The 22,337-nt window shown below is 54.2% G+C and overlaps 1 protein-coding gene across 2 annotated transcripts in view; it reads left to right on the plus strand.

Annotated features, from left to right (window-relative positions):
• MYT1L (myelin transcription factor 1-like) overlaps nucleotides 1-22,337 on the plus strand; it is a 157,044-nt gene that overhangs the window by 99,045 nt on the left and 35,662 nt on the right. For both annotated transcript variants that reach the window (XM_012662171.1, XM_012662172.1), the window contains one exon: nucleotides 19,384-19,446. In XM_012662171.1, the coding sequence (XP_012517625.1) occupies nucleotides 19,384-19,446 (63 nt within the window). The remainder of the gene's footprint in view (nucleotides 1-19,383; nucleotides 19,447-22,337) is intronic.

The following is a 22,337-nucleotide window of genomic DNA, read 5'->3' on the forward strand; positions in this document are numbered from 1 at the left end:
AATTATTGACAAGGATTTTGGAGGGCATTTTTCCTGGCAGTTTCAGGAGAGAGACAAGTTCTCCTCAGGCTCTGTGCTGAGCGAAGGACCGTGCGGGGCCCCCAGGGCCTGCGCCGTGCGGAGAGGGCGGGAGCAGGAACCCACAGGCTGCAGCCCTGCTGTCGGCCCCCGTGTTCCTTCCTAGACATGATCTGTGATCTCGGAGGAGCAGAGATTCAGGGAAATCACACCCATCTATTCTATTTTTCTGTTGCATTTTTACAGAAAGAGCGCTGTCCCAGGGCATTAGTGAATTCCGTTTGACTATGTTTGAAATGTCTCTAGGTTCTGCAGGTGCGCCTGCCTGGGCCCTGCGCCTCCCTGGGCCTGGCTGTACCTCCCCGGAATGAGTGTACCTCCCCAGTCTGACTGTGCCTCCCCGGGCTGACTGTACCTCCCTGGCCTGACTGTACTTCCCTGGGCCTGGCTGTACCTCCCCAGGATGACTGTATGTCCCCGGGCTGACTGTACCTCCCCAGGCTGGCTGTACCTCCCAGCCCTGACTGTACCTCCCAGGCCTGGCTGTACCTCCTCCGCCCTGCACCTCCCTGGGCCTGGCTGTACCTCCCTGGCCTGTCTGCACTTCCCAGGGCCCGGGGCCTCCCCAGCCTGGATCCTGACGCTGCCCGACCTCCCTGCTGCTTCCCTCCCTCTGGACTTGGCCTTACTGGGGGGCCTCTGGGGTCTCTCCTGCCACTCTCACCCCATGCCAAGTCCCTGGGCAAACCCTGTTAGTCCACTAACATGAGCAAGATCCAGAGGCAGCATCACCTGAAGGTGACCAGTGGTGGCACAGGCAGAATGATGTGGCTACAGACTGGCCCTGCCACCCGTACATGCCCTTGTCACCTGCACCTGGGCTGGCTGATTGCTGCAGGAAGGACGGGGGAGGACACACATCCTTGTCCCCTGGACCACAGGCTGGGAGGAGCAGGGACGTGCCCACCGGGGAAGCCTGGTGGCCCTGCAGCCGAGCCTGGACCCATGTGGGCAGTTTGCAGCTGCGTCCCCGCAGTAGGGCAGGAGGACCACCAGGTGGGACAGGCAGACAGGGTCTGGCCAGTGCCAGCTGGAAGTCAGCAGAGTCCTAGAATCTTCACAGTAGGAAAACAGTCATTAAAATACAAAAAAGAAGGATTTTTCAGCCAGGCGCGGTGGCTCACGCCTGTAATCCTAGCACTCTGGGAAGCCGAAGTGGGAAGATTGCTTAAGGTCAGGAGTTCAAGACCAGCCTGAGCAAGACGAGACCCCATCTCTACTAAAAGTATAAATAAAAAAGGAGCCAGGCAACTAAAAATAGAAAAATTACCTGGGTGTGGTGGTGCCCACCTGTAGTCCCAGCTACTCGGGAGGCTGAGGCAGGAGGATCGCTTGAGCCCAGGAGTTTGAGGTTGCTGTGAGCTAGGCTGACGCCATGGCACCCACTCCAGCCCGCGCAACAGAGCGAGACTCAGTCTCAAAAATAAGAAATCAAAAAGCAGGACTTCTCCACACCTTGGCTCACGTAGTCTCCACAAAGTATTAATGGTTAATCTGTGGGGTCCACTTTACAGACGAGGAACCTAAGATATTGTGGGAAAACGACTTCGACCTTTCACTTAAACTCATCCACTTCCCAAATTTAAGGCTCATCTTGAGGGGAAAACCTGAGTTTCGAGACCCTGGTGGGTCGCAGCGGGAAAGAGAAGAGCATCTGGTTGTTCCAAACACGGACGGTCTTGGTGGATCTGCCTGCACGTCCCTTGACCCCGTGGGCACGCGCTGCCTCTGGCCTCCGCCTCCACGTCCTTCCCTCCGGACTCTGGAATCCCTGTTGCTTCCTGCTCGTCCTGCAGGCCCTTCCCAGGGGCCCCAGCATCCCCTACTGTCTCCCACCACCCCTGTCCGCCCCGCACTGTTCACGAGGAGGAGGGTGCGGGGCGGTCAGAACCTCCCGGCGATGCACCGTCAGACGGCTCTGAGGGTCCACTGCTCTCCGCACTTCCGCTCCCAGGGAGCTCCAAGGTCGGATTGCCCACCTTGGTTGTTGGCTTGTTTCAAATTAAGTATGTCACGCTTTTAGCTCATTTTCCTGATGTTAGCTGGGCTCATCGCGTGGGTCGGGCTCTCTCGGAACTCACGGGAAAGCCAGCGCCCCGCCCCCGCCCCGCCCGGTGCTGAGCCCACCAGACCAGGAGCGAATCCTCCGTGAGCGTGACCGCGCTGGAGCTGCGGCGTTTTCCTTCACGCCGGCGAGCCCGCGGGATCTCCGCCACGACGCTGCCCCACCGCGTCCGGGTTCAGTCAAACCTCACGGTCAGGGTAACGCCGGTGACACGAGGACACTCTCTCCACGTACGGCCGGGAGGCTCTGGCATTTCTCTGCGGTATTTCTCTCTTTCTTTCTTTCAGAGCGTACCAAGACTTTTGCCATCAAAAGCGTCCGTTTCCATAGGGATATCAAATGGGGTGTTTAGGCTAAATAAAAAGAATAAATCTTTGCTTTTTGTTTCATTGCAAGTATTTGAAATCTATTACTTTTTCTAAAATTAATGTTTAAAAATCTAGTCAGAGTACTTAAATTGCATTAACAAAGACTCCTCAAATGCCTAGAAACATCTGGAAGCCTGTGGGTGTCTCAACATGGGGCGCAAGGCCCTTGGCACGTGCCGTGGACCCGGCCCACCTGCCCACAGCGTCTCGGGGTTTGCCTGTCCCTCTGCGAAGGCCAAGGCAGGAGGCAGGAGCCCAGAAGAGTTTTCACAAGCTCTGACCTCAAAGCCAGACTTCTGGACTTCAAATCCCGGCTTGGCCACCCACCGGCTGTGTGATCCTAAACAAGTCGCTTAACCTTTCTGGGTTCCCCGTCTACAAGGTGGCGACCACGCTGGCAGCTACCTGATAGGTCATTATAAACAGTAAACGGGCCCCCGTTTGTAAAGTGCTCAGAGTAGCAGCTGGTGCCCTGAATAAGCCAGGCAAGCGTTTATCACAGGAAAGGACGGAATCTGAGACAGACCAAGCACCAGCCACAGACTGGTGTAGACTGTTTGCAGGAGAGAGGAGGTGTCAGGAGAAAGGACATCAGCAAAGTAAAATGTGTCCCAATTCCAAAAATGAGTGACTAAAACTTCCTAAATTCAAAACTCCAATGGCTAGGATCGAAACATTCCAAAGATAAAAGAATTTCACTTCCCTAACGTGTCTTTTTCTCACTCTGCTCTAACATGGCACAGTATTAATACGCTTCCATCAGACTTGCAGATCAGGCTCCGAACCGTCAAATGAAAACGCCCATCAGCCCATCAAGCTCACGTCGGATCCGGCCCGCGTGCACTGATGTCGCTCTGCTCTCATTCTGAAGCGTCTCCCCGGCTGGCATATTTTGATCGTCTTATTCTCTGTCATTTCTCTGTTTTTCAAACCACCTTGAATTCTGGCTTCGGTTTTCTTGCCTTTTTTGGATGACGTGTGTTAAGATGAGAACATGATAGAAATTGGGGCTTTTTAAAAATTCGCTCGTGAATGATCGTGGGTCAGAACACACCCTCCCCTGGGCAATGAGAGACGTGGAGAAACCTGTCTTTTCTTTCCCTTTTCGTGGATTCCAAGCCAGATCAGAGCCCTGGCTTCTTCGGGCAGCCTGTTGCACAACAGATGAGATGTCCAGGTTCTCAGTTGCACGTTGGTGACACCTGCGCGAGGCCATGCCCACACCACCTTGATGAGTGATGTGTGGCGCTCTATTGTTTGCACAAACAATGCGTCTCACACGAGATCCAGCCTGATTCTTCCTAACTTCACATCCCAGCGACGACCTTCCCTTCAGCTCCCGCTTTGATGTTCGCTCTCGCTGTCAGTAGTAACGGTTCTGGTTTAAATCTAGAGCTCTCGCACACCTGACGGTAGCATCTAATACTTGCAAGCTCTTCAGTTCTTTCAAAATGCCCCGTTACCATGGGATCCACAGGCCCGTTTGTCCAACACATACTTACCCAGCATCCGCTGTGCCAGGCCCTGAGTGTCCCAGCCGGGCAGGGGAGCGCGGAGTCTCTGCCAGGGGCGCAGGGGACGTCTCTCCAGAACCCTCCTACTTTCTAGCTACGTGGGCTTCAGCAAGTCGATTAAACTTCCAGGATTTCAGTTTCCTCATCTAGAAACAGCCACAGTAAGATTCACAGACGCGTGGGTTAGAGGACAGCGTGCTTCGTCCGGTGGTTGCAGAGCACGGATGTGCGTCAGATTAGAAGTCGCAAATCGAAAAAAAACGGGTCCTTGTACCTCTTTTTCTAGGCAAGGCAACTAGGAGCAGAGACAAAGGAGCTCTCTTGGAATCAAAAAGCGGCTTAGTCATCAGAACAAGCTGAAAGTAAATCCTCAGACAGCCGGGCCCGAAGCCCGTCAGCTCTCGCGGAGACACGCCACCTTGGCACACCGGGACTCCCAGAGCACTTTTAGGGTGAAAGAAGTTCCCTAACAAGTAGGGAGGTTTTAATGTAGACATTTAAGTCACTTGATTTTCAGCCCTCCTAAACAATGAATTTTCTGTGAGGTTTAATTACACACTTAGGGAAACAGGTCAGCGGATTCCGGAGACAGGAAGAACTGCGGGGTGGACAGCGCGTCTCAGTGCCCGCGCTGCTCCTCCGTGGGCTCCGACCAGCATTCCCTTCCCACCCCTCGTCTTGTCCCATGGGGACCTCGTGGTGCATTCAGAAATCCAGCGCCCCCTACGCCAGCACCCAGCCGTGGCCGAGGGCGGGCAGACCAGCGGGAGACGAGGGTCCATGGCCAGGACACGGCCGAGGCGCGGGCAGTGCCACCGCAGCCGTTTCCATGGGCAGGAAACTGTCCCGGCAGGACGATGGGGCTCTGACGATTTCAGAGCCAGTCTTCCATAACTAGAGGAGAAAACAATATTGATTAACGTTTCCAACATGCAGTGGGCTCAGATAAATCACAGAAATAGAAAACATAAATCACATAAAGTGCCCTTTTTGGAGCTGCACCTAGAACAGAATGATTCAGAGTTCACCGTGGACTCGGCCCGGCCGGCTACATCCAGTCTGCGCATGAGACGATGCTGGGCCCAGGCCCAGGAGAAAACCTGCCTCCATTGTCTCCCCAAATGGGGTCTTTTGCCCCAAAACACCACTGAGGAGAGACGCTCAGGAGCTGAGGCAGACTGGGGGTACTGCTGCCGGTTCCCGGCAAAAGTAGACCCTCGACCAGGAGCTTCGCCCACACCTGGAGCACCACCGCCGTGCTCCCTGCCAGGTCCTGCCGCCCACGTCTGCGGCAGAGTCACTCACGGCTTCCCATGGCCCACGCAGGACAGAGAGAGTTGAGGGAGGAGAATTCCAGAAAAAGACCAGTCCCCAAGCACCCAGCAGGCTAGAGGACCTGGGCTGTTCCTGCCCCCCAGTATGATGTGACTTCCAGGTCCACCCGGCTCGGGGACACTTGGCCTTTCTGCCAAACAGCCAGTCTCCTCCACACCATGAACCAATCTCAGTGAAGGACCTCAGTGGACAGATTCTGAGTACTGAAATCAGACCTCCGTGAGCCACTGTAAGAGCTGACATCGTACGACAGGAAGACAATAATAGCCCCCTGCGTGTTCGACTTCTTAGCCCTGAAAAATTGTCTGGCTGCAGCTCATCAACACTTCAAACGGCCAGTTTTTCATTGCAAGGGATGAAGTCTATTTATTTTTAATGCACTTTAAATTCGAAGAGCTTGTGAAGAACTGGTTTCTTGACGAGAGAAGGAGAGATTCTCGTGTGTAATGAGGCAAAGACCAGCTCCGGATTCAGACAGACTGACTCACACCCGGGTCGGCCACGTACTAGCTGGGCAGCTGCCCTCTTACTTGGCTTTTTCCAAAGCTCAGTCATTTTATGTCCAACACTGAGATGATGGCAATAACTGTCTTCCAAATCCAAGACCAGGGCTAACTTAGACAGGCGGCTGTTCAGTGCCTGACGCTGTGCCTGGCAAGCGTAGGCGACCACTGTCTGCAAGAGGCCAGGCCTGGAGAAGCCACGGAGCTGAGTCCCATTGGCCACACCGTCCGTCCCTCCATCCTCAGAGCAGACTCCCCGTTGAACAAGGAGTCTCCACCCCCTTTGAACCTGCGGGACATGTCGGGCCCGTCGTCGCACCACACGGGCACACGCACACGTCCTATCACGGAAGAATGAGCCTCGGGGGACGCGCTGGCGGGGGGAGCGCCGGGCTCAGAGTGCGGGTCCCAGCGCCGCGGGCTGTGCCGCCGTGCCCTGAACTGCTTGTGAGATGAAGGGTGCGGGGCAGTCTGCACCGGCCCCACACCACAGAACCCCCGGCTTGTGCGTTGTCTTGGTGGGGGTCCAAGGCGTGTGGGAAAGAGGGCTACAGCGGGCACGGGATTTCGATCTATGTTCTGGGGCGCAGAGACGCCGGCGGCGCCCTGAATCAGCGTGACTCAGGCTCTGCCCGGCGGGCTGGGCCGACACAGCCTGGCTGGGGGCGGACCTCATGGCTCCGGAGGCTCTGAGCCGAGGCTGGGGGCTGCTGAGCTGCACCCGGGCCCAGCCCCCCACCGTGAGGGCATCTCCCCTCCCTCATCAGCTCCCCGCTGCGCCGCAGCCAAGGAGCTGATGCAGGCTTTCGTGTTTCCTTCCCGCACGCTACAGACCTGGCCTGCGCCACAGGGATGAGCAGGGAAGAGGGAGCCTAGCAACCGTGTCTCCATAGCAACTGTCTCCCTCACCCCCTCCTAGCCGCAGGGCAGCCCCTGAGTGCCACAGGGGGCTTCACAGAGAAGGCCCTGCAGATGCCCCCCAGCACCAACCTTCAAAGAGCTTCCTCCAGACTGCTGACACCTGCCCTGCCTTCCGGGCGGGAGGGTGGGGCTCCGGAGACTTGTTCCTCCGACTGCTAATAACACTTGAAGATTAAAGCTGCCGCAAGCCTCTCTCCTAAGACGTTCCCAAGTATCAAGGTTTCCTTCCTTCCTTCTTCTAGAAAATCATTCCTATTCTTCCATTATAGCTTACCTAACAACAAATCATCTTTAAAATGTGATTGTTTTCCTAAGGAACGTATTTTTGATATTATGCGAATGTCGTTTCTACTAAAATACACTCTGAGACAGACACATTTTATGATGATTGTTTTAAAAATCAGAGTCAAAGTTGCTTTCCATTAAAGGGTCAATAAATACAGATGATTTTTTTAATATTTACATTTACCACAGTCAGCAGACTCCACAACATGTTCTTTTATTTGGAACAGTTTTGGGAACACGAATTAATGGAGAATAGCTAATATAATGAAAGTAATGTGTTAACAAGGACCTGAGTCTACGTATTCGCATTAACGAGCGTGTCTATATTTAATCACCAAGGCTTTGTCGCATCCAGACTCCACGGTGAGCAGCCACTGCAGATGGAGCCATCGGCAGCTGCAGTCCTGCTCCCAGGGAGCAAAGGGGGGAACCCCAGGGTCCTCCCCAAAACTGCGCTCCTGGTGGCCGGGGCCACTTGCTGGGCTCCGCCATTCCCGGACGACGACTCCTAATCTTCCGCTCCCCAGGCAGGTGCGGTGCCCTGGGGAGAGGACCCTGCTTGGTGGTCAGTAGTTCAGGAAACCCTGACAGATGTTGGTGCCAAACTTCCAGTGACGGGACGTGCACTAGACAGGAGGGGACGCGCCGTAGCCGGAGGGTTGCCGTGGCCTCGCCAGGGCCCGCAGAACCCCACTTCCTGCCAGTGCGGGCACTTCCGTCGCCACTGTGCCCAAGGTCTTGGTGAAAGGCGTCTGCACTCTGCACCCTCTTCTCTCTGTTCAGGACTTCTCCTCGGAGCAGAGGAGGCTTCCTGCGCGCTGCCCCCGCAGGGGCAGGGCCTGTCTCCCCTCACTTCCCTGCAGACAGGGAGGCTCCTGGCAGCAGGTGGCCCAGCCAGGTGTGTCTGTGCTGCTCTCACTCTTGGTCCCTTCAGCGGCCCTCGTGGTCCTGACTTTCCTTTTCTCTCACCTGTGCTGCAAGTGATCTTCCTCATTCGGGGGGCCCGTGCCCCTCTGTCTGACCCTGTCCTTCTGCCTGGCCTCATTGTCCCCCCCACCGAGGCACTGCAGACCACCCTCTCCTGGGTGCTTACCCCGGGCTGCTCCCATCCCGTAAACGTTTCCTTTTGCACTTTGTGGTCTGCACCTGCTACAGGTGTCTTCCTTAGTACATCCCTGCAAGACACACTGTAGCGGCCAACAGGGCGGCGCTCAGGCTGGACGTCTTGGGTTCCAAGCACACTCCTCGCCCTGGGCAAATTACTGGACGTCTCTGTCTGCTTCACCTGGAAACCAGGAGTCATAGTAGCAGAACCTTGCTTGGGACAGTAAGTGGGCAGTTGGAAGGTGGACTGCTAAATACATTATGAGCATACAGTGACTATTGGCGATTCTTACGGGATTGTCTGGTCTACCGGGTGCCTGTGTGGTTAGCGTTTAGGAAGAACCGGCTGTTGTTATCACCTACCCCGCAGAACTCACAGGCGTCCTTTCTACCTGTGCAGTTTACCTGGACCCAGTGCAATCACCTGCACCTCTGGGCAGAAGGAGGTCAGCAGCCTCCGGGGAATCTAGGACCTCTCCAGCCTGGCCTGTCTTTTCAAACAGCAGCTGGAATTGTGTGCACTTTAGTCCTTTAGTCCTGACAAGGACCCACAATGCTAGTGTGCATCATTCTTCCTGCTTTACAAATGGAAAAGCTCAGACTCAGAACATGCTCTGATCCGCGTGCTGAGTGAGCGGCGCAGCTTCAGTTCAAACCCAGGTCGCCTCTGCTCCTTCGCTGGGCTCCAGGCACCTGCCTCAAAGGCAGTGGGAGCCCCTCAGGGCCACAGGGAAGGGCGTGGGGCTGAGCTGGAGGACACGTCTCACTCGGGGGCAGGGCCCACCTTCCTGTGCCTTCCCCAAAGCAAGTCCCGAGGCCACTCCCCCAACCCAGCTCTTAACACAGACACCGGGGCTTGGATCAGGTGCAGCAGCCCGGCTGGTCAGCATGCCAACTGCCGCCTGAGCCAGGCCCCTCACCGCTGCCCTCCCCTCAAGTGAAGCCGGTGGGCGCAGCACCTGGGCCCACAGAGCAAGACCCGGCAGAAACCCGATGTCAGCAGCAGGTCCCGACCTGACGGCCGTGGGATGCTCCCCACACTTCTTGGTGGTCACCAGCTCCCAGGACAGCCCGTTCTCTCCTTGGCCGGCCACACAGTCCGAGGTTCTTCCTGAGAGACGGTCTCCAGCCCTTGCAAACACTCAGGACAGGATTTCCCTCCACCTATCAAATTTCGCCTTCCAGCTATTTCAGGGTGATGACGTTGTTTCCCTTGAATCTTGTCTTCTCTGAGCTACATAGCCCCAGATGCTGCTTTTCCGTCAGGTGACCTGGCTCAAGTCCTTTCACACTGCCGGCCACTCTCGGAGTGTGGCCGGAGTGCCCTGTTCCTCCCTGCCGCACAGCCGGCGCCGGAGCCAGCACCCCGTCGTGGGCACGAGTGCCTGCTGCGCAGCTGCGTGAACCGCGTCTGTGGGCATGAACTCCAGACTCGGAGGCGCACATCTGAGCGCGGGCTTTCTCATCCTTGTGGGGCCTCACAGTTTGCTTTCTGCTTTGTTCTTTAATCCTACTTTCTTTCGTTCATTCGGTCTGTTTCCCTGACCTTGCTCTTCCGTGCGTTCCAGACAGGGCAGACTCTGCGCTTCTCTCGCGGTGCCCAGGGCGGCCCCTGTGCTCACAGTCTCGAGGGCCAGGGCCCCTGCGAGCAGCGCGTCCCCCCCTTGGCTCTCTGAGGTTAGCGATCTTTGGTGCAGGCGCCCGATAGAGAGTCGAGAGCCGTGCAAGGAAATGGCCTGTTTTCCTCTCCGAGAGGTCAGAGCAGGGATGGAGCCCACCAGCGAGCACCGCACAGTGGGGTCTCCACCGCCCAGCCGCCTCCACGCCCGGCCTCCAGGATCGTCCAGTCCTGGGAGCGCATCCCTGGGCACGGAGTCCGCAGGCCACAGGGCGGCTGGGGAGAGCCCGCCGCAGCCCACCCTCCCCCTCCCCTCCTTAGTCCTCTCCGCTTCTCTGGCCCCCAGCGTCTCACTCACCTCCTCCCCGCGCACTCGGGCCGGTTCTGGCTTTTCCTCCGTGGCTTCAGGCCAGACGGCGGCCACCCGACCGCATTTGCCTGGGTGCCCGATGCCCTCTCTGCCTCGCCTGCCTCTTCGTGCTGGAAGGGAGGTCGTGACGGCCGGTGGGCAGTTGGTTTCCAGAAGCCACTGTGCACGGCTGTGTCCTCCACACACATTTTATTCCACTTTCCTACTGTCTCCTTCACTCCCCTCAATTTTGTAAGGCCCGAAAGTCCAATGGATCAATCAACAAAAGTGCCAACGGGAACCAATGAGCCCTCGTGCTTTGAAAGCAAATGCACCTGCCCATAATCACACGGTAGACTCAGGGAGCGGCGATCACGACCATCAGGGAACATTCTGAAGAGTCCGGTAGAGTAAAAAGCACTTTTCCTCTAATCCCAGCTTGGCCACCCTGTGTGCCCTTAAACAGGGGACATAATGGTTTAGATATGTGTCTTTGCCTGTAAAATAAGGATAGTTGATTAATCTATTTTTAAAATCTCTTGCACAATTAATTCTGTGAAATCACTTGTAAACCTGACCAGTAAAACAAGCTTTGAAATGAGGGGGAAAGGCAGATTTCATAGGAGAAAGGAAGAATATGCACCAATTTTTTAAAAGAAGGGACTGAAAGAGGAGAAAATAAACTTAAAAAAAGTTTACAAACAAGAAAATTAAAAACGAGAGAATGCATATGAGGCAGGTCGGGAGGAAAGAAAGACGACATGGGGCCCACAGTGTGAAAAACCACAGCCAATTCCAGGATTACACAGGTTGCAGATGGAATGTGGAAACCTTTAATTTCCCAAATTAGAATAAAAACGTTTCTCTAGGAGACCAGATAAGGGCTTCAAAAAATAAACAATCCACAAACCAGAAAAACACATAGAAAAAATAGAGGAGAAAAACCAAAGGAAAAAGCAAGTTAAAGGTTAGAAACGACAGTCACCCGCCAAGGAATAGGAGCACACGCCCTGCCACCTGGCGCTGTGGGATCTCCTTCCCGGGTCCTGGGGCCCAGCCTCCCCCACGCTGGCTGCAGTCCATGAGCTTTTGGAAACTGGCCTGTGTTTAAATTGTGTAAACCTCCTTCGTCATCCACTGACACGGAGCCTGGCCACCCTCGGACCGAGAAAGGAGAACCCCGGCCCGGGCTCCGGCACCCAGGAGGCCCCGCACGCAGCGCCCCACGGCGCAGCCCACTGAAGCGCGAGTCTGCCCCACGGAGCGGGTCTTTCTCGTACTCTGGGCTTCAGTGTCCTCAGATTTGGGAAAACATGTCCGAGCCCTGTTCATTGCCGGAGCTTCCCTCCGAGCCGGGCGTGTGCGTCTGTGTGTGCCTGTGAGTGGTGGCCGTGCCGGCAGCCAGCCTGGTCGCTGTGGCCGCGGTAGGTCGTGGGTCTGTCTCAGATGCAATCCCGCTGGCGACGGTGTGGAAAAGCTGGCACTGTCGGGCAGCAGCCCTTGCCAAAGACCCTCCGACCCTCTCCTGTCACGCCCAGTCAGTAAACCTCGGGAACAGGCCACTCAGCCCGTTTGATCACTCACCGTTACGCACCAACTGGGTATGGCCACGAATGCCTTGTCAAGCTCAGCGGCACAGTGCCTGTGTCAAGAGTGATGCAGGGACGCCCCGTCTTGCCCAGCTCAACCCCGTCCCCTCGGCCGGTAAGGAATTCCCTGCAACAGCCTCCGTGGGTGTCTGTGCAGTCTTGCGCTTCACCACGGTAAACGGCACTGGCTGCCTTAGCGCTCAGTGCAGCCAACCAAAGGTGAGTACCCCTCTTGCGGCCCAGCGCCCCCGCGGAGCCCAGTGTGAGACCCCTGCATGTGGAAGTGGGAGCCCGACCTGCCCTGTGAGTGGGTCATTGACAGCACCAGCCCGGGTGTAACTCGCTCACGCTGGCGCGGGCGAGAGGCTAGGGGTGGTGTTTCTGTTGCCTTGAGTCAGCTGCACTAGTCACCTGTTGTATTTTTTTTTTTGCATGGGTCCTCGAGTCCAACCCCAATACTGGCTCCAGCTGCCCCCGCCTCTTGTTTAGCCGCTCCACTGCTGCTGGACGTGCATGTGCTCTGGCAGCAGTTCCCATGGACACATCCCGTTAAGTGAATGGGACGTCAGGATGTGCTAGGTACGTTCTGCCGCACTGGACAGGAGCCATTGCTGGATGTACCTGGGGCGCCTTCGGCCCTGCAGCAGGTCGCAGTGTTGGCAACCAGGGCTCTGAGCAAGGCGCCCGCCCTGGGCGAGGAGGGCAGCATGATCCACACAGGTGCCGTAGGAGTGGAGACGCGTAGGCTGCATGACTGAACAAAGCAGAGACACACAACTGCATGCAGCATGAACCACGAAGCCGCCACGGCAGCCCCCACGTGCTCCCCAAAGAGCCACGTCTGCAGCGCGGGGGTCCCACAGAAAGGGAGTCCCGGAGCAGGGCCCGTGGTCGGCTCCTTTGGGTCCAATATCCCAGCGCCTTTCTCGCCCAGAGCCAGTGCAGCCGCACCCTCCGAGGGCACCCCGGGGCCACGGCCCCCAGAGCGGGGGGTGGGTGGGACGGGAGGTTTACCCAGCATGCGTTAGAGGTTGACCCACAGCTGATACAGGCTTGGGAGCCTCAAAGTCCAGACGCAGACGTCCGTGTTTATCCAGGGCCGTGCGATGCACGCAGCATCCAGAGGGACGTCACAGACCGTGCGGATTGCATGTTCTGCGTAGGGCCACTCCTGGGCGTCCTGCAACTCACGAGGCCCCTCCACCCGCAGTGACACCTGTTCCACCTGCCGTAACCACACAGTTGCTTGACATTCCACCAGCCAGGCGTCCCTGTCACCAGAGCTTTTGAGTTTCGTCTGCACAATGACACTTCCACTTCCTTAGTAACCTGAGGCCTAACCTATTCCAAATGCTATCTGAATCACCAAGAAGAAATTTATGAAAAAATATGTTAAGGTCACTTTTAAAATTCTTTCCCATTTGTTTGTTTTTGAGCATAATTCAGAAAGAAAAATGTTTGGAACCAAAAGAGGAAGGAGTTTTGCATTGACATGCTAGACAGATCAGAAAGCTACTAACGTAGACAAGTCTACTCACATTTTGAAACGTGTAGGTTTGCTAATACTGGAGTACCCTAAACATCACAGTATAAACGCCCCTCGCCTGACTCTCAAGAAACAGAGCAGAATGGGAGACCCTAGCGTCTCAAGGACGTGGCAAACGCTTCCGCTGGGACAGCCGGAGCGTCTGCTCGCTTAGGGTGGGGAGCTTCCCCAGCCCTGGGAGCTCCTGCAGTGCTCCGTGTCATCTGGTGTCACCAGACATGGGGACGCCTGCCGCAAGGCCCCGGGCAGACGGGAGGGAGGACCACAAAGGCTCAGGGCAGGTGGGGCAGGGTCCTGGGGGGTAGGGGGTTTCCTCGGGGAGAAGGCAGCCAAATGGTGGCTTGGAAAGTATCAGACCCGAATGCAGGACCCTCCGCTGCTGGGCTAGAGTGGGATGGAGCTGAAAATACGCATACCTAACAAAATTTCAGAAAAGGAGAAAATTATTGAATATCTTACAAATTCAATAGCAATTTACAAGATTTTGTGTTTCCTTGAGTTTTATGTCATTTATTTAAGAAATTGGCCAAAATGACGTAAATTGTCCCTCGGTGTCCCCAGGAGTTGGTTCCAGGGCTCCCTGCAGGGACCAGAATCTGAGGATGTTCAAGTCCCTGATGTAGAGCAGTGTGGTGTTTGCACCAGCCCCACACGCCCCCGCTGCACACTTTAAATCACTGAAGATACCTGATGCAACTGAATGCTTTGTAAACAGTCGTTACAATGTCTCTTTTTATTTGTATTTTTTTATTATTGTATTGGTATTCTTTATTCAGATTTTTTTTGCAAATATTTGTGACCCCTGGTTGGTTGAGCTGGCACTTGCCGACCATGCGTAAGGAGGGCAGACAGTATGTTGCTTAAAAGTAACCTGGTTTCTTTCTGCTTTAAGAGAAAACTGCAGAGATGTAGCATAAGAATATGTCATTTTTCCATTTTTAAATGTATTTTGCCTTATTCTACATTTCTGTATTGTTTCCCATTTATATAACAAAAAGAATCAAAATAAAAAATATATTTTTTTAAAATCAGATCTGTTTAGACAGAAAAATTTTTTTTTTTTTAGCAACAAGGTCTTGCTCTGTCACCAGGCTGGAGTGCAGTGGCACAACTATAGCTCACTGCACCCTTGAGCTCCCTGGCTCAAGCGATCCTCCCACCTTGGCCTCCGAAAGTGCTGGGATTACAGGTGTGGGTCACCGAGGCTGGCAAAAAAAAAAAAAAAAAAAGTTTTTGAATTGAAATTTCTGTGTAAGTGGGACAGAGGGTTTTATATGTGGCTGGAATCGTTCTGATTTACAAACGTGTTTTTCTACTATAGACAAGGCCTAATTTTACATTTTTATCATTTCTTCATATTTTGTATATTACTGATTAAGCCCCCTTTATAGAATTGTCATGAAACAAAGGAAAAAAAGACAACACTAAAAGAGCTTTCTGTGAAATTCTTCAAGGAATTCGAAGTACATTAGTCTGAAATTTGTTTTTATTATTCTAAATATTCAGTGTTTTTTTATGTATGTTTTAGCTACTCAGCTCAAAATCAGGGCAGGCAGTGAGGTCAGCCACAGAGGGGTGGTCCAGGCAGAGCCCGGGGGCGGTGCTGTGAGCTGTATTTATGAGTTCTTAAGATAAGTGGGTGACTCCTCCCTCCAGATGAGACAGCACAGGTCTCCTCAAGATGTTTTTTCTTATGAACTGATTTTGGGGGACAGACCGCATGGCTGACTGGCTCAGTCTCCCCAGCAGGGAGCCCCAGCAGACGCTGAGTCGTGCTGAGAAGTCCCCCAGGCCCTGCCTCCGAGGGCGTCAGTGTGAGCCTGTTCTCCAGGCGGGTGGCGAGAGGGCCCCTCGGCCGAGTCCAGGTGCGCGGCCCACGCTGTGCAGCAAGAGCACACGCAGCTCCCTCTGAGCCCTGGAGAGCAGGTGTCTGCAGCCTTGGCTCTGCCTTGAGCTCCTTGGTGAGCAGTCGCTGGGGAACTGGCCAGGTGGGCTCCCCGACTGCACCGCGCATGCAGCGCACTAGAGGGCGCTCCCGTCACGAAGAGAACGTCCTGTTCTGAGCATCTTAGTGTAATTTAAGCATTTAATTTTCACAATATTGCTTTTCAAAAGAGAGAGAATGGGATGATAGAATATAGAGGAAGCACCTTTAAGACGTTCGTATGAAGCAATAATCAATCAATAAGCAATAAGCAATCAAGCAATAATACGACTTTAGTCAGTAGATACACCTGTTTCCATTTCTACTGCCCTGTTTCAGGTCGCGGTTTCGTAAAAAGGAGAAAACAGCACGATAAAGGGTCTGTGCCCTGCTAGGGCAGAGCAGAGGCACGTTTGAGAAGCGGGCTGGCGGTTGCCCGTCTCTGTGATGCGTGCCAGTGCAAAATTGTGTGACGTGTATGGTTACGTCTTTTAACGCAGGGACATCAAATTCTTTTTCGGTGTTAGAGTATACACCTGTGACCTCCATGAACCTGTGGCCAGTGATGGTTCTTGCAGGTCCAGACAGGATGTTTCTCTGCCGGTGAACAGCAGCGAGAAAGCCAGGGACACAAAGGGAGCTGGGGTCAGGGTCAGAGGTCTCGGACCTCTTAGAGCCTCAAAAGCAGCAAAAGCTCAGCTGTTCCTACGTGAGAACAGCTCCTGCCGTGAAATCAGAACGCCAAAATGTTGTCAGTGATTCTGTTTTTTTGTTGTTTTTTCAATTTTGCCTGAATTCTGCATGTCACCCCTAACTTCAACACTGTTTAAAACATTTTATTATGATTTTTCCGCTACCATTTTTAAATATCCAAACATGACCAGTTTTCTCAGCCAGATAGTGATACGCACTACCCAAATTTTCTTTCTCCTAACACTGCTTAATCTCAGGGAAACACATAACCAGAGAGAAAGCAAAATCAGGAATATTTTTGTCTTGAATGTGTCTGTGGAGTGGCAAAGGTAGATTTTAAGATTACTTATTCATCACTTCCTTTCTCTGAGTATTTTTGTCAATAGTACGTTTGGAATAGAAAAGAGAAAATATATATAAAGCCAGAGTTTTATTTAATGCAACTTTACATCCGTAACCACCCATCGGAACTAAAACAGCCTCAGAGCCATCGATCGTGGCACCTCCCAGGAAAGCAGGAAGGGCCTGGGTGTTCCCTGAACCCTCCCTCTGCTGCGGCACCTCTGCCTCCCTGGAAGGGGTCGAGGGCCGTTCCCATGGAAACCCAGGGAGTCTCTTCTGCCACTGGAAGCCCAGCTGTGCAGCGCGAGCTGCAGCCTGCGGTTGTCCTCGGGGTCCCCGGGGCCCCTCGTGGAGAAGACGTGCTCTCGGGCCGGTAGATGCCAGTCGAGCGCCGCAAGTCAGCCGTGCTCACAGTCAGGGCCTGCGGCTGACTCGTCTGAGAAACAGATCCCTCTCCTTGGGTGAACAATCACATCCTCATCCATCGACTTCACAAAATTATACATTTGAAGTTGAGACTTCTTCAAGCTAGGAGATTTGTATGTAAATGTAAGAATTTAAAACAGTCTGAAAGCCTTGAGCAATAACATAAAAATGAACAGAACAGTTGAAAGAACAGTTGAAAACCTGTTTTGGGGCCGCCTTACGTGGCCCAGAAGCACCACCTAAAGCTGAAAAAGCTGAATTACCACCCCAGAGAAAACGAACTGTCGTTTCGGTAGACCCAGTCTGCATCTTGGCCGTTTCCGCTCACGCTCAGGGCAGCTCTGTCGTGTGGCGTTCGCAGCGGGAGGGGAGGGACTCCGAGCCCGATGTCACCTTCCTTGTCCGGGACGGGGGTCCTGGCAGGGTGAACGATTCCCCACACCCCACAGCCAGCCAGGGGCAGATCTGGGGCTCAAAGCCGTCTCCCCAACTGGAAACCCTGACAGTAAAAGCAAACCTGTTAAGAAAGACAGTCCTCTTTCTGCTGACTTTTTTCCTTCCCAGCACCGCGAAAGCTCTAAAAATGAGCCCAATCAGTATTTTTTTGCTGTTTTCATGGTGCAAAAGGACATCTTTAAACACCTCTTTTCTTGTCAGAAGGTGGATTGTACATCTGTAAATGGCATTTAAACACATGGCAACTACCGTAACATTTTTTTACAGGTAGTAAAAATCTGATTTTAATTGTATTATTCTGGCTATATTACCTCACTTTAAATTTGAGCAAAATAGGTCAACTTCCTTCCACCCCCACCAAAAAAGACATCTGAAAAATGTTTAAGGACATTAAAATAAATAAATTTTAAATAAATTGCAGTATGTACTTAAATTAGGAGGAATTTAAGAAGCCTTTTCTTGAGCAAAAGGTAAGACAAAGTATATATTATTGACTGGTAGGAAAAATTTGTTTCTTGATACATTTTCAAAACAGAAACTTGCGTGAAGATCAGGTTTTCTTAGAAGCATTTTTCTTGCTGTCAGAGTTCCCTCCCTGTGTGAATGTGCCAGAGTCATTTGGAAAATCGGCTAGCTGAGCCATTTAGGTTACTATGTAGACAATGATTAGTAACTGACTGAATAGTCCTGCGATCGAAATCTAAGTGTATACGAACAGCTGTTGCTTTAACAAAAACCAGGCCAACTATCACATTGGGAGTTACTATTCTGATATACGGAGACTGTTTAAAATACCTCGTCACTGTTCTGCCTCGAACTTTTGTTGTAAAGACCCAAATTCCGCTTTCACTAAAGAGGCATTGACGGGCTACACCGAAGGTTCCTCTCACCCAGTGTATTTCCACTGTCCGCGGAACAGGTCACACCTTGAACTTGACCCTTCGATACGCTACGGAATGTCGGTGTCTGCACCCTGAGATCTAGAACACGTGTCCTTTCTTAGGACTGAAGGAGAATACTGGACATCGTCTACACATCCCGCTGTCAAATATGACACTCACATACTTGAAATTAGTCCAGCTTCCTGCATTTCCACTCCACTCCCCGCCATTCTCCTCCGGTCTTGAGGACGCCCACCTGTAAGCAGGTGGTTTGCTGCCTGGTCCCCGCTCCCGGCATCCAGAGTGTTTCTGAGGGGAGCAAACTGCAGCCCGGGAGCGGTGCACTCACTAGACACCTGTCCCTGCAGAAACTCAGGTGCTCAGTGCATAGGGATGGGGCACTTGAGTCTCGCCACGAGGAGCTGGAAATATCACTTACAAATTCACTTCATTCTTGTCTTTTTTTTTCCTGGAAAAGTAAAAAATCAAAGAAAAAGAAAAAAAAATTTTTCTCGATTTTTGCCCTCACTTTTTATTCCTGGTGGGAACAAACGCCACTGAAACTGTAAACTGAAAATGTTTGTGCGGTGCTGTTACTATTCCCTGGACGGGGCAGCTAAGCAGTTGTGTGGGGGCGACAATCAAACCCTCCGGAAAGGTTCTGTCGCGGTAGAGCAGTGGCAGAGCCGCGCTTAGCGCCTCGATGGGGCTGTCTGGACAGGTTTGCGCAGGTGATGCAGGTGCCCGGCGACCGTCCTGGTCTCCGCTGGCCTGGGAACCTGCACTGGCTGCCCGTGCTCTGCTCCAGTCAGCTACAGGTAGCAAAGACCCTCCGGTGACCACAACCCACTGAGTGCACAGGGACAGTCGGAGAGATGGCGGCCTGCATCCCGCAGTCCGGAAACAGGCTGCTGCCCTCACTGGACCCTGGGGCCGCCCCCCTGGCCAGGGCCCAGACAGTCAGGGTGACCTTTGCGATGCTGGTGTCCGCGTCAGAGCAAGGCCACTCTCTAGCCGTCTGTTCACGCGTGAGCCGTGCTTCACGCGTGGGATGGGGCAAGACATGCCTGTAATAACTGGCCTCCCCTGAACCTAAAGCAATGAGGGAAGGGACGAGGTCCCAGGGACCAAGCTCGCTGGGTGCTCCAGAGACTACAGGACCCTGACCCTTACCCCAGTCAGATCCCCTGGCAACGCCGCTGGGCTGGGAGGAAGAGGTAGAGGCAGGTTCGTGTGGGGCTTAGATCTGGGAGCGTCCGGTTCAGTGGCCGCTTTCGAGCAGCGGCTTAAGCAATAAAGAGGTTGCTTTGGGATCAGTAAGAAATTGATTGTTCGGAGAACTTTATTTCTCCCGAGTGAGTCAACAATCTGCATTTGTAATTGCAGGTGCCCCACCCCTGGCTGCGACGGCTCCGGACACATCACTGGGAATTACGCTTCTCACCGGAGGTACGTGCAGACGCCGCTCTCCTCCCCAGAGCTGCGCTTTCTCGCTGAAGTCACAGGAATGTCACCCACCTCGGGCCTGGGGCGCACTCGGCCTGACGCCCCGGTAAAATTAGGGACCCAGCGGTTCCGTGCCAGGAGCAGCGCTGCCCCCGCGGCACCGCCCGCTCCCCGTGACACCTCCCCGCAGTCCAGGCGCTTCCGTGAGAGGCAGGTCTGAAGTCACCCAGTAGCACCTCTTTCTCAGTTGCAAGAGGAAAGGAGACAGAATTGCATCTAGCGTGTTGCAAGGGTAGACCCCTGAGAACCGCCGTGGAGAGGCGAGCGTTCTGTGCCGATGCCCCGGGCGCCGATCTCTGAGCACGCAGAGCCGCCCCGCACGCCGCGCAGCTGCTATAGGAAGGGTCGGCAGGGCCGCGTGCTGCGCAAATGCCAGGCGCCACAGACTCCAGGCCTGGCACCGCCGAGGAGGGGGCAGCGCCTGGACGTGGCGTGGAGATTCCTCACGTGAGGTAACACGTCTGCCCTGGCTGACGCTCCGTGGACACCGTGAGTGTCTCCTTTATGGCAGGCACTGTGCGGGAGGGCACAGAAAGAGGCTTGGGTGCTAGTAAAGAAAAAATACCCACACGCGTTAAGGATGGTCAGGCAGACCCCATCCAAGGGGCCAGGGCGGGAGGAGTAGGGAGGCTGCCTCGCGGGGAGGGACTGGTCTCGGCTCCGACTCCAGCCGGGACGACCCAGGAGCGGGGCAGGTCAGTGCGCGGAGGCGCTAAGAGGAGCGGCAGGGGAAGGGCCTGCCAGGGCTGGCCAGTGACGGGACATCCCGGTGCAGTTCCAGGGGTGGGGGCTGTCTCTAAACTGACTGCGCGGGATTCTTGCTCAGACTGGATTCCACCAGGACAGAGAGGGAGGCCCACGGTGGGTCCGGCAGGAGCCTGACCGCAGTGTGGTCACAGGGGCCTTTGTCAGTACATTGTCTACACTGAAGGAATCTACTGCAGATAATCGATGTCTGTGTTCAGTTAGGACCCAAACCCAGCGCCAAGAACGTTTCTGAACCAAGACCGACTTACAGCGAGGTCTCCCGCGGTGGAGAACGCGCCGCGTCTGTCCTTAAGTAAACTGGGCTCTGCGATAGCAGTTGCCTTTCCTCGCTGTAAATCTTGGATGACAAAGCAGGCGGCCCAGCAGCAGAGGAGCCTTCCTGCGTGCAGGCCCCCCACACGGGGGGAGGAGGGGGAGGGGAGGGATGGCAGGAATTAGGACGGCTGCTGCCAGTGTGGGCAGCTGATGACAGCCCAGCAGCCCGGGGGCAGTGGTTGGGTTGTTGGGCTATTTGCAAAGATGCAGCAGAGTGAGGCCCCCATTGCCGGGGGTGACCAGGCCCCGCGGTCAGGGTGGGACCTCGCCTGGCCGGCTGGCTCGGTTTCAATCGGGGAATTCACATGGTGACTGTCCTGTCACTGGAACCCTACTGTGAGTGATCCACTCCCACCATCCGGAGCGATGTTTGAACAGTGCGTGTCTGAGAAAAGCACAAACTGTGAATGCCTCCACGGACCACGGAAGTTTGCGATTTACAGGAGGATTTTTCAGAATCAATGAAAACGTCTCATTCTCTTGACGAGGATTCTCACCCTCCGTGCTGTTGGCATTTTGGGGCAGAAAGCTCCTAGCCGTGGGTCAGCCCCCCGGCCTCCACCACCCAGTCTCGACAACCCGACCGCCTGCGGACACTGCTGAATGTCCCCCGGGGCCTCAGCAGGCGGGGCAGGACCAGCCGCTGTGTTTGAAGGTAGAGCAAGAGTGAGTCGCCACTTCCAGCCGGATTGCCAGAGTCAGGGCACGGGTTTAGATGAAATCAAATGTGTAAACGCTCCAGTTAAATATAAAACGACAAGCACATTCTATGTTAGTCTTCATTTTAATTTATCTTAGAAAAGAAATACTTCAGTCTTCTTCCATGGCCAGAACTTCCAGCGTTTTATAGTGTCTGCGTAGCTGCAAGGTGAACATTTCCTGGTCATTTCATGTCTAAATGTCTGATTTTCTACCGATTCCTTTGGCGGGGGAGGGGGTGGTTGGCATCATGTAAACTCAGTCATATTTGGTTTAAACATTTTTATTCATTTTGCAGATATCGTAGAATATTAAGTGTTAATAGAGCATAAACCTGTGATTAAAATACAATTTCAGCTTAAATGTAAGCTGCGACCTGTGCCTAGAGTAAGTGGCCCGGGGCTGACCACGGAGCTGGAAGGAAACTCGATTTTATTTCTGGCGAACTTGAGTCCGACACACAGCCCTGTCGGGGTTGAGCACACTGCAGTGTACGGCCAGATTATTCCTCCGAGGAACAGCTTCCCCGGCACAGGTGCTTAAACGCGCTGAGCGCTTCGTCAAGGAAAGGACGGACGGTCCTCGTGTGAATGAGCCGCTGCGAGCCGAGGCCCACGGTGAGTCGGTGCGGCTCCTGCAGCTCTGTGCCATGGCCGCTGAGGACTGGCAGGAGCCGACAGGGGAAGCAGCAAACCTCTCCAGGTCCACGGCCATAAATACGGCTAGAGAAACTTCTTTCAGTGTTGATCCGCCATTGGCCATTTCCCAGGACCGTGAAGATGATGCTACTACGCGCACGCTACGGAGAACACGTCACCTGCACAGCGATTCGCTGGCCTTTCGTTTCCCCAGTCGTGCCATAATCTAAGTGTTTGGTTACGCGAGTCCAGGCATCTCCCGCCCTCCGCGGGCTCTAGTGAGAGGTGACGTCACAGAACAGTGACCCAGACGGGTTCGGGGGCGCGGATGCCCAGAGCGCCTGGTGTCCGTGGACTGCTCCCCCCCTCGCAGGACACACGCACACGGCCAGACGTGGTCTGCGCGCGCAGGGT

Source organism: Propithecus coquereli, unplaced genomic scaffold (assembly GCF_000956105.1).
Source record: "Propithecus coquereli isolate 6110/MARCELLA unplaced genomic scaffold, Pcoq_1.0 Scaffold753, whole genome shotgun sequence".
Taxonomy (NCBI): domain Eukaryota; kingdom Metazoa; phylum Chordata; class Mammalia; order Primates; family Indriidae; genus Propithecus; species Propithecus coquereli.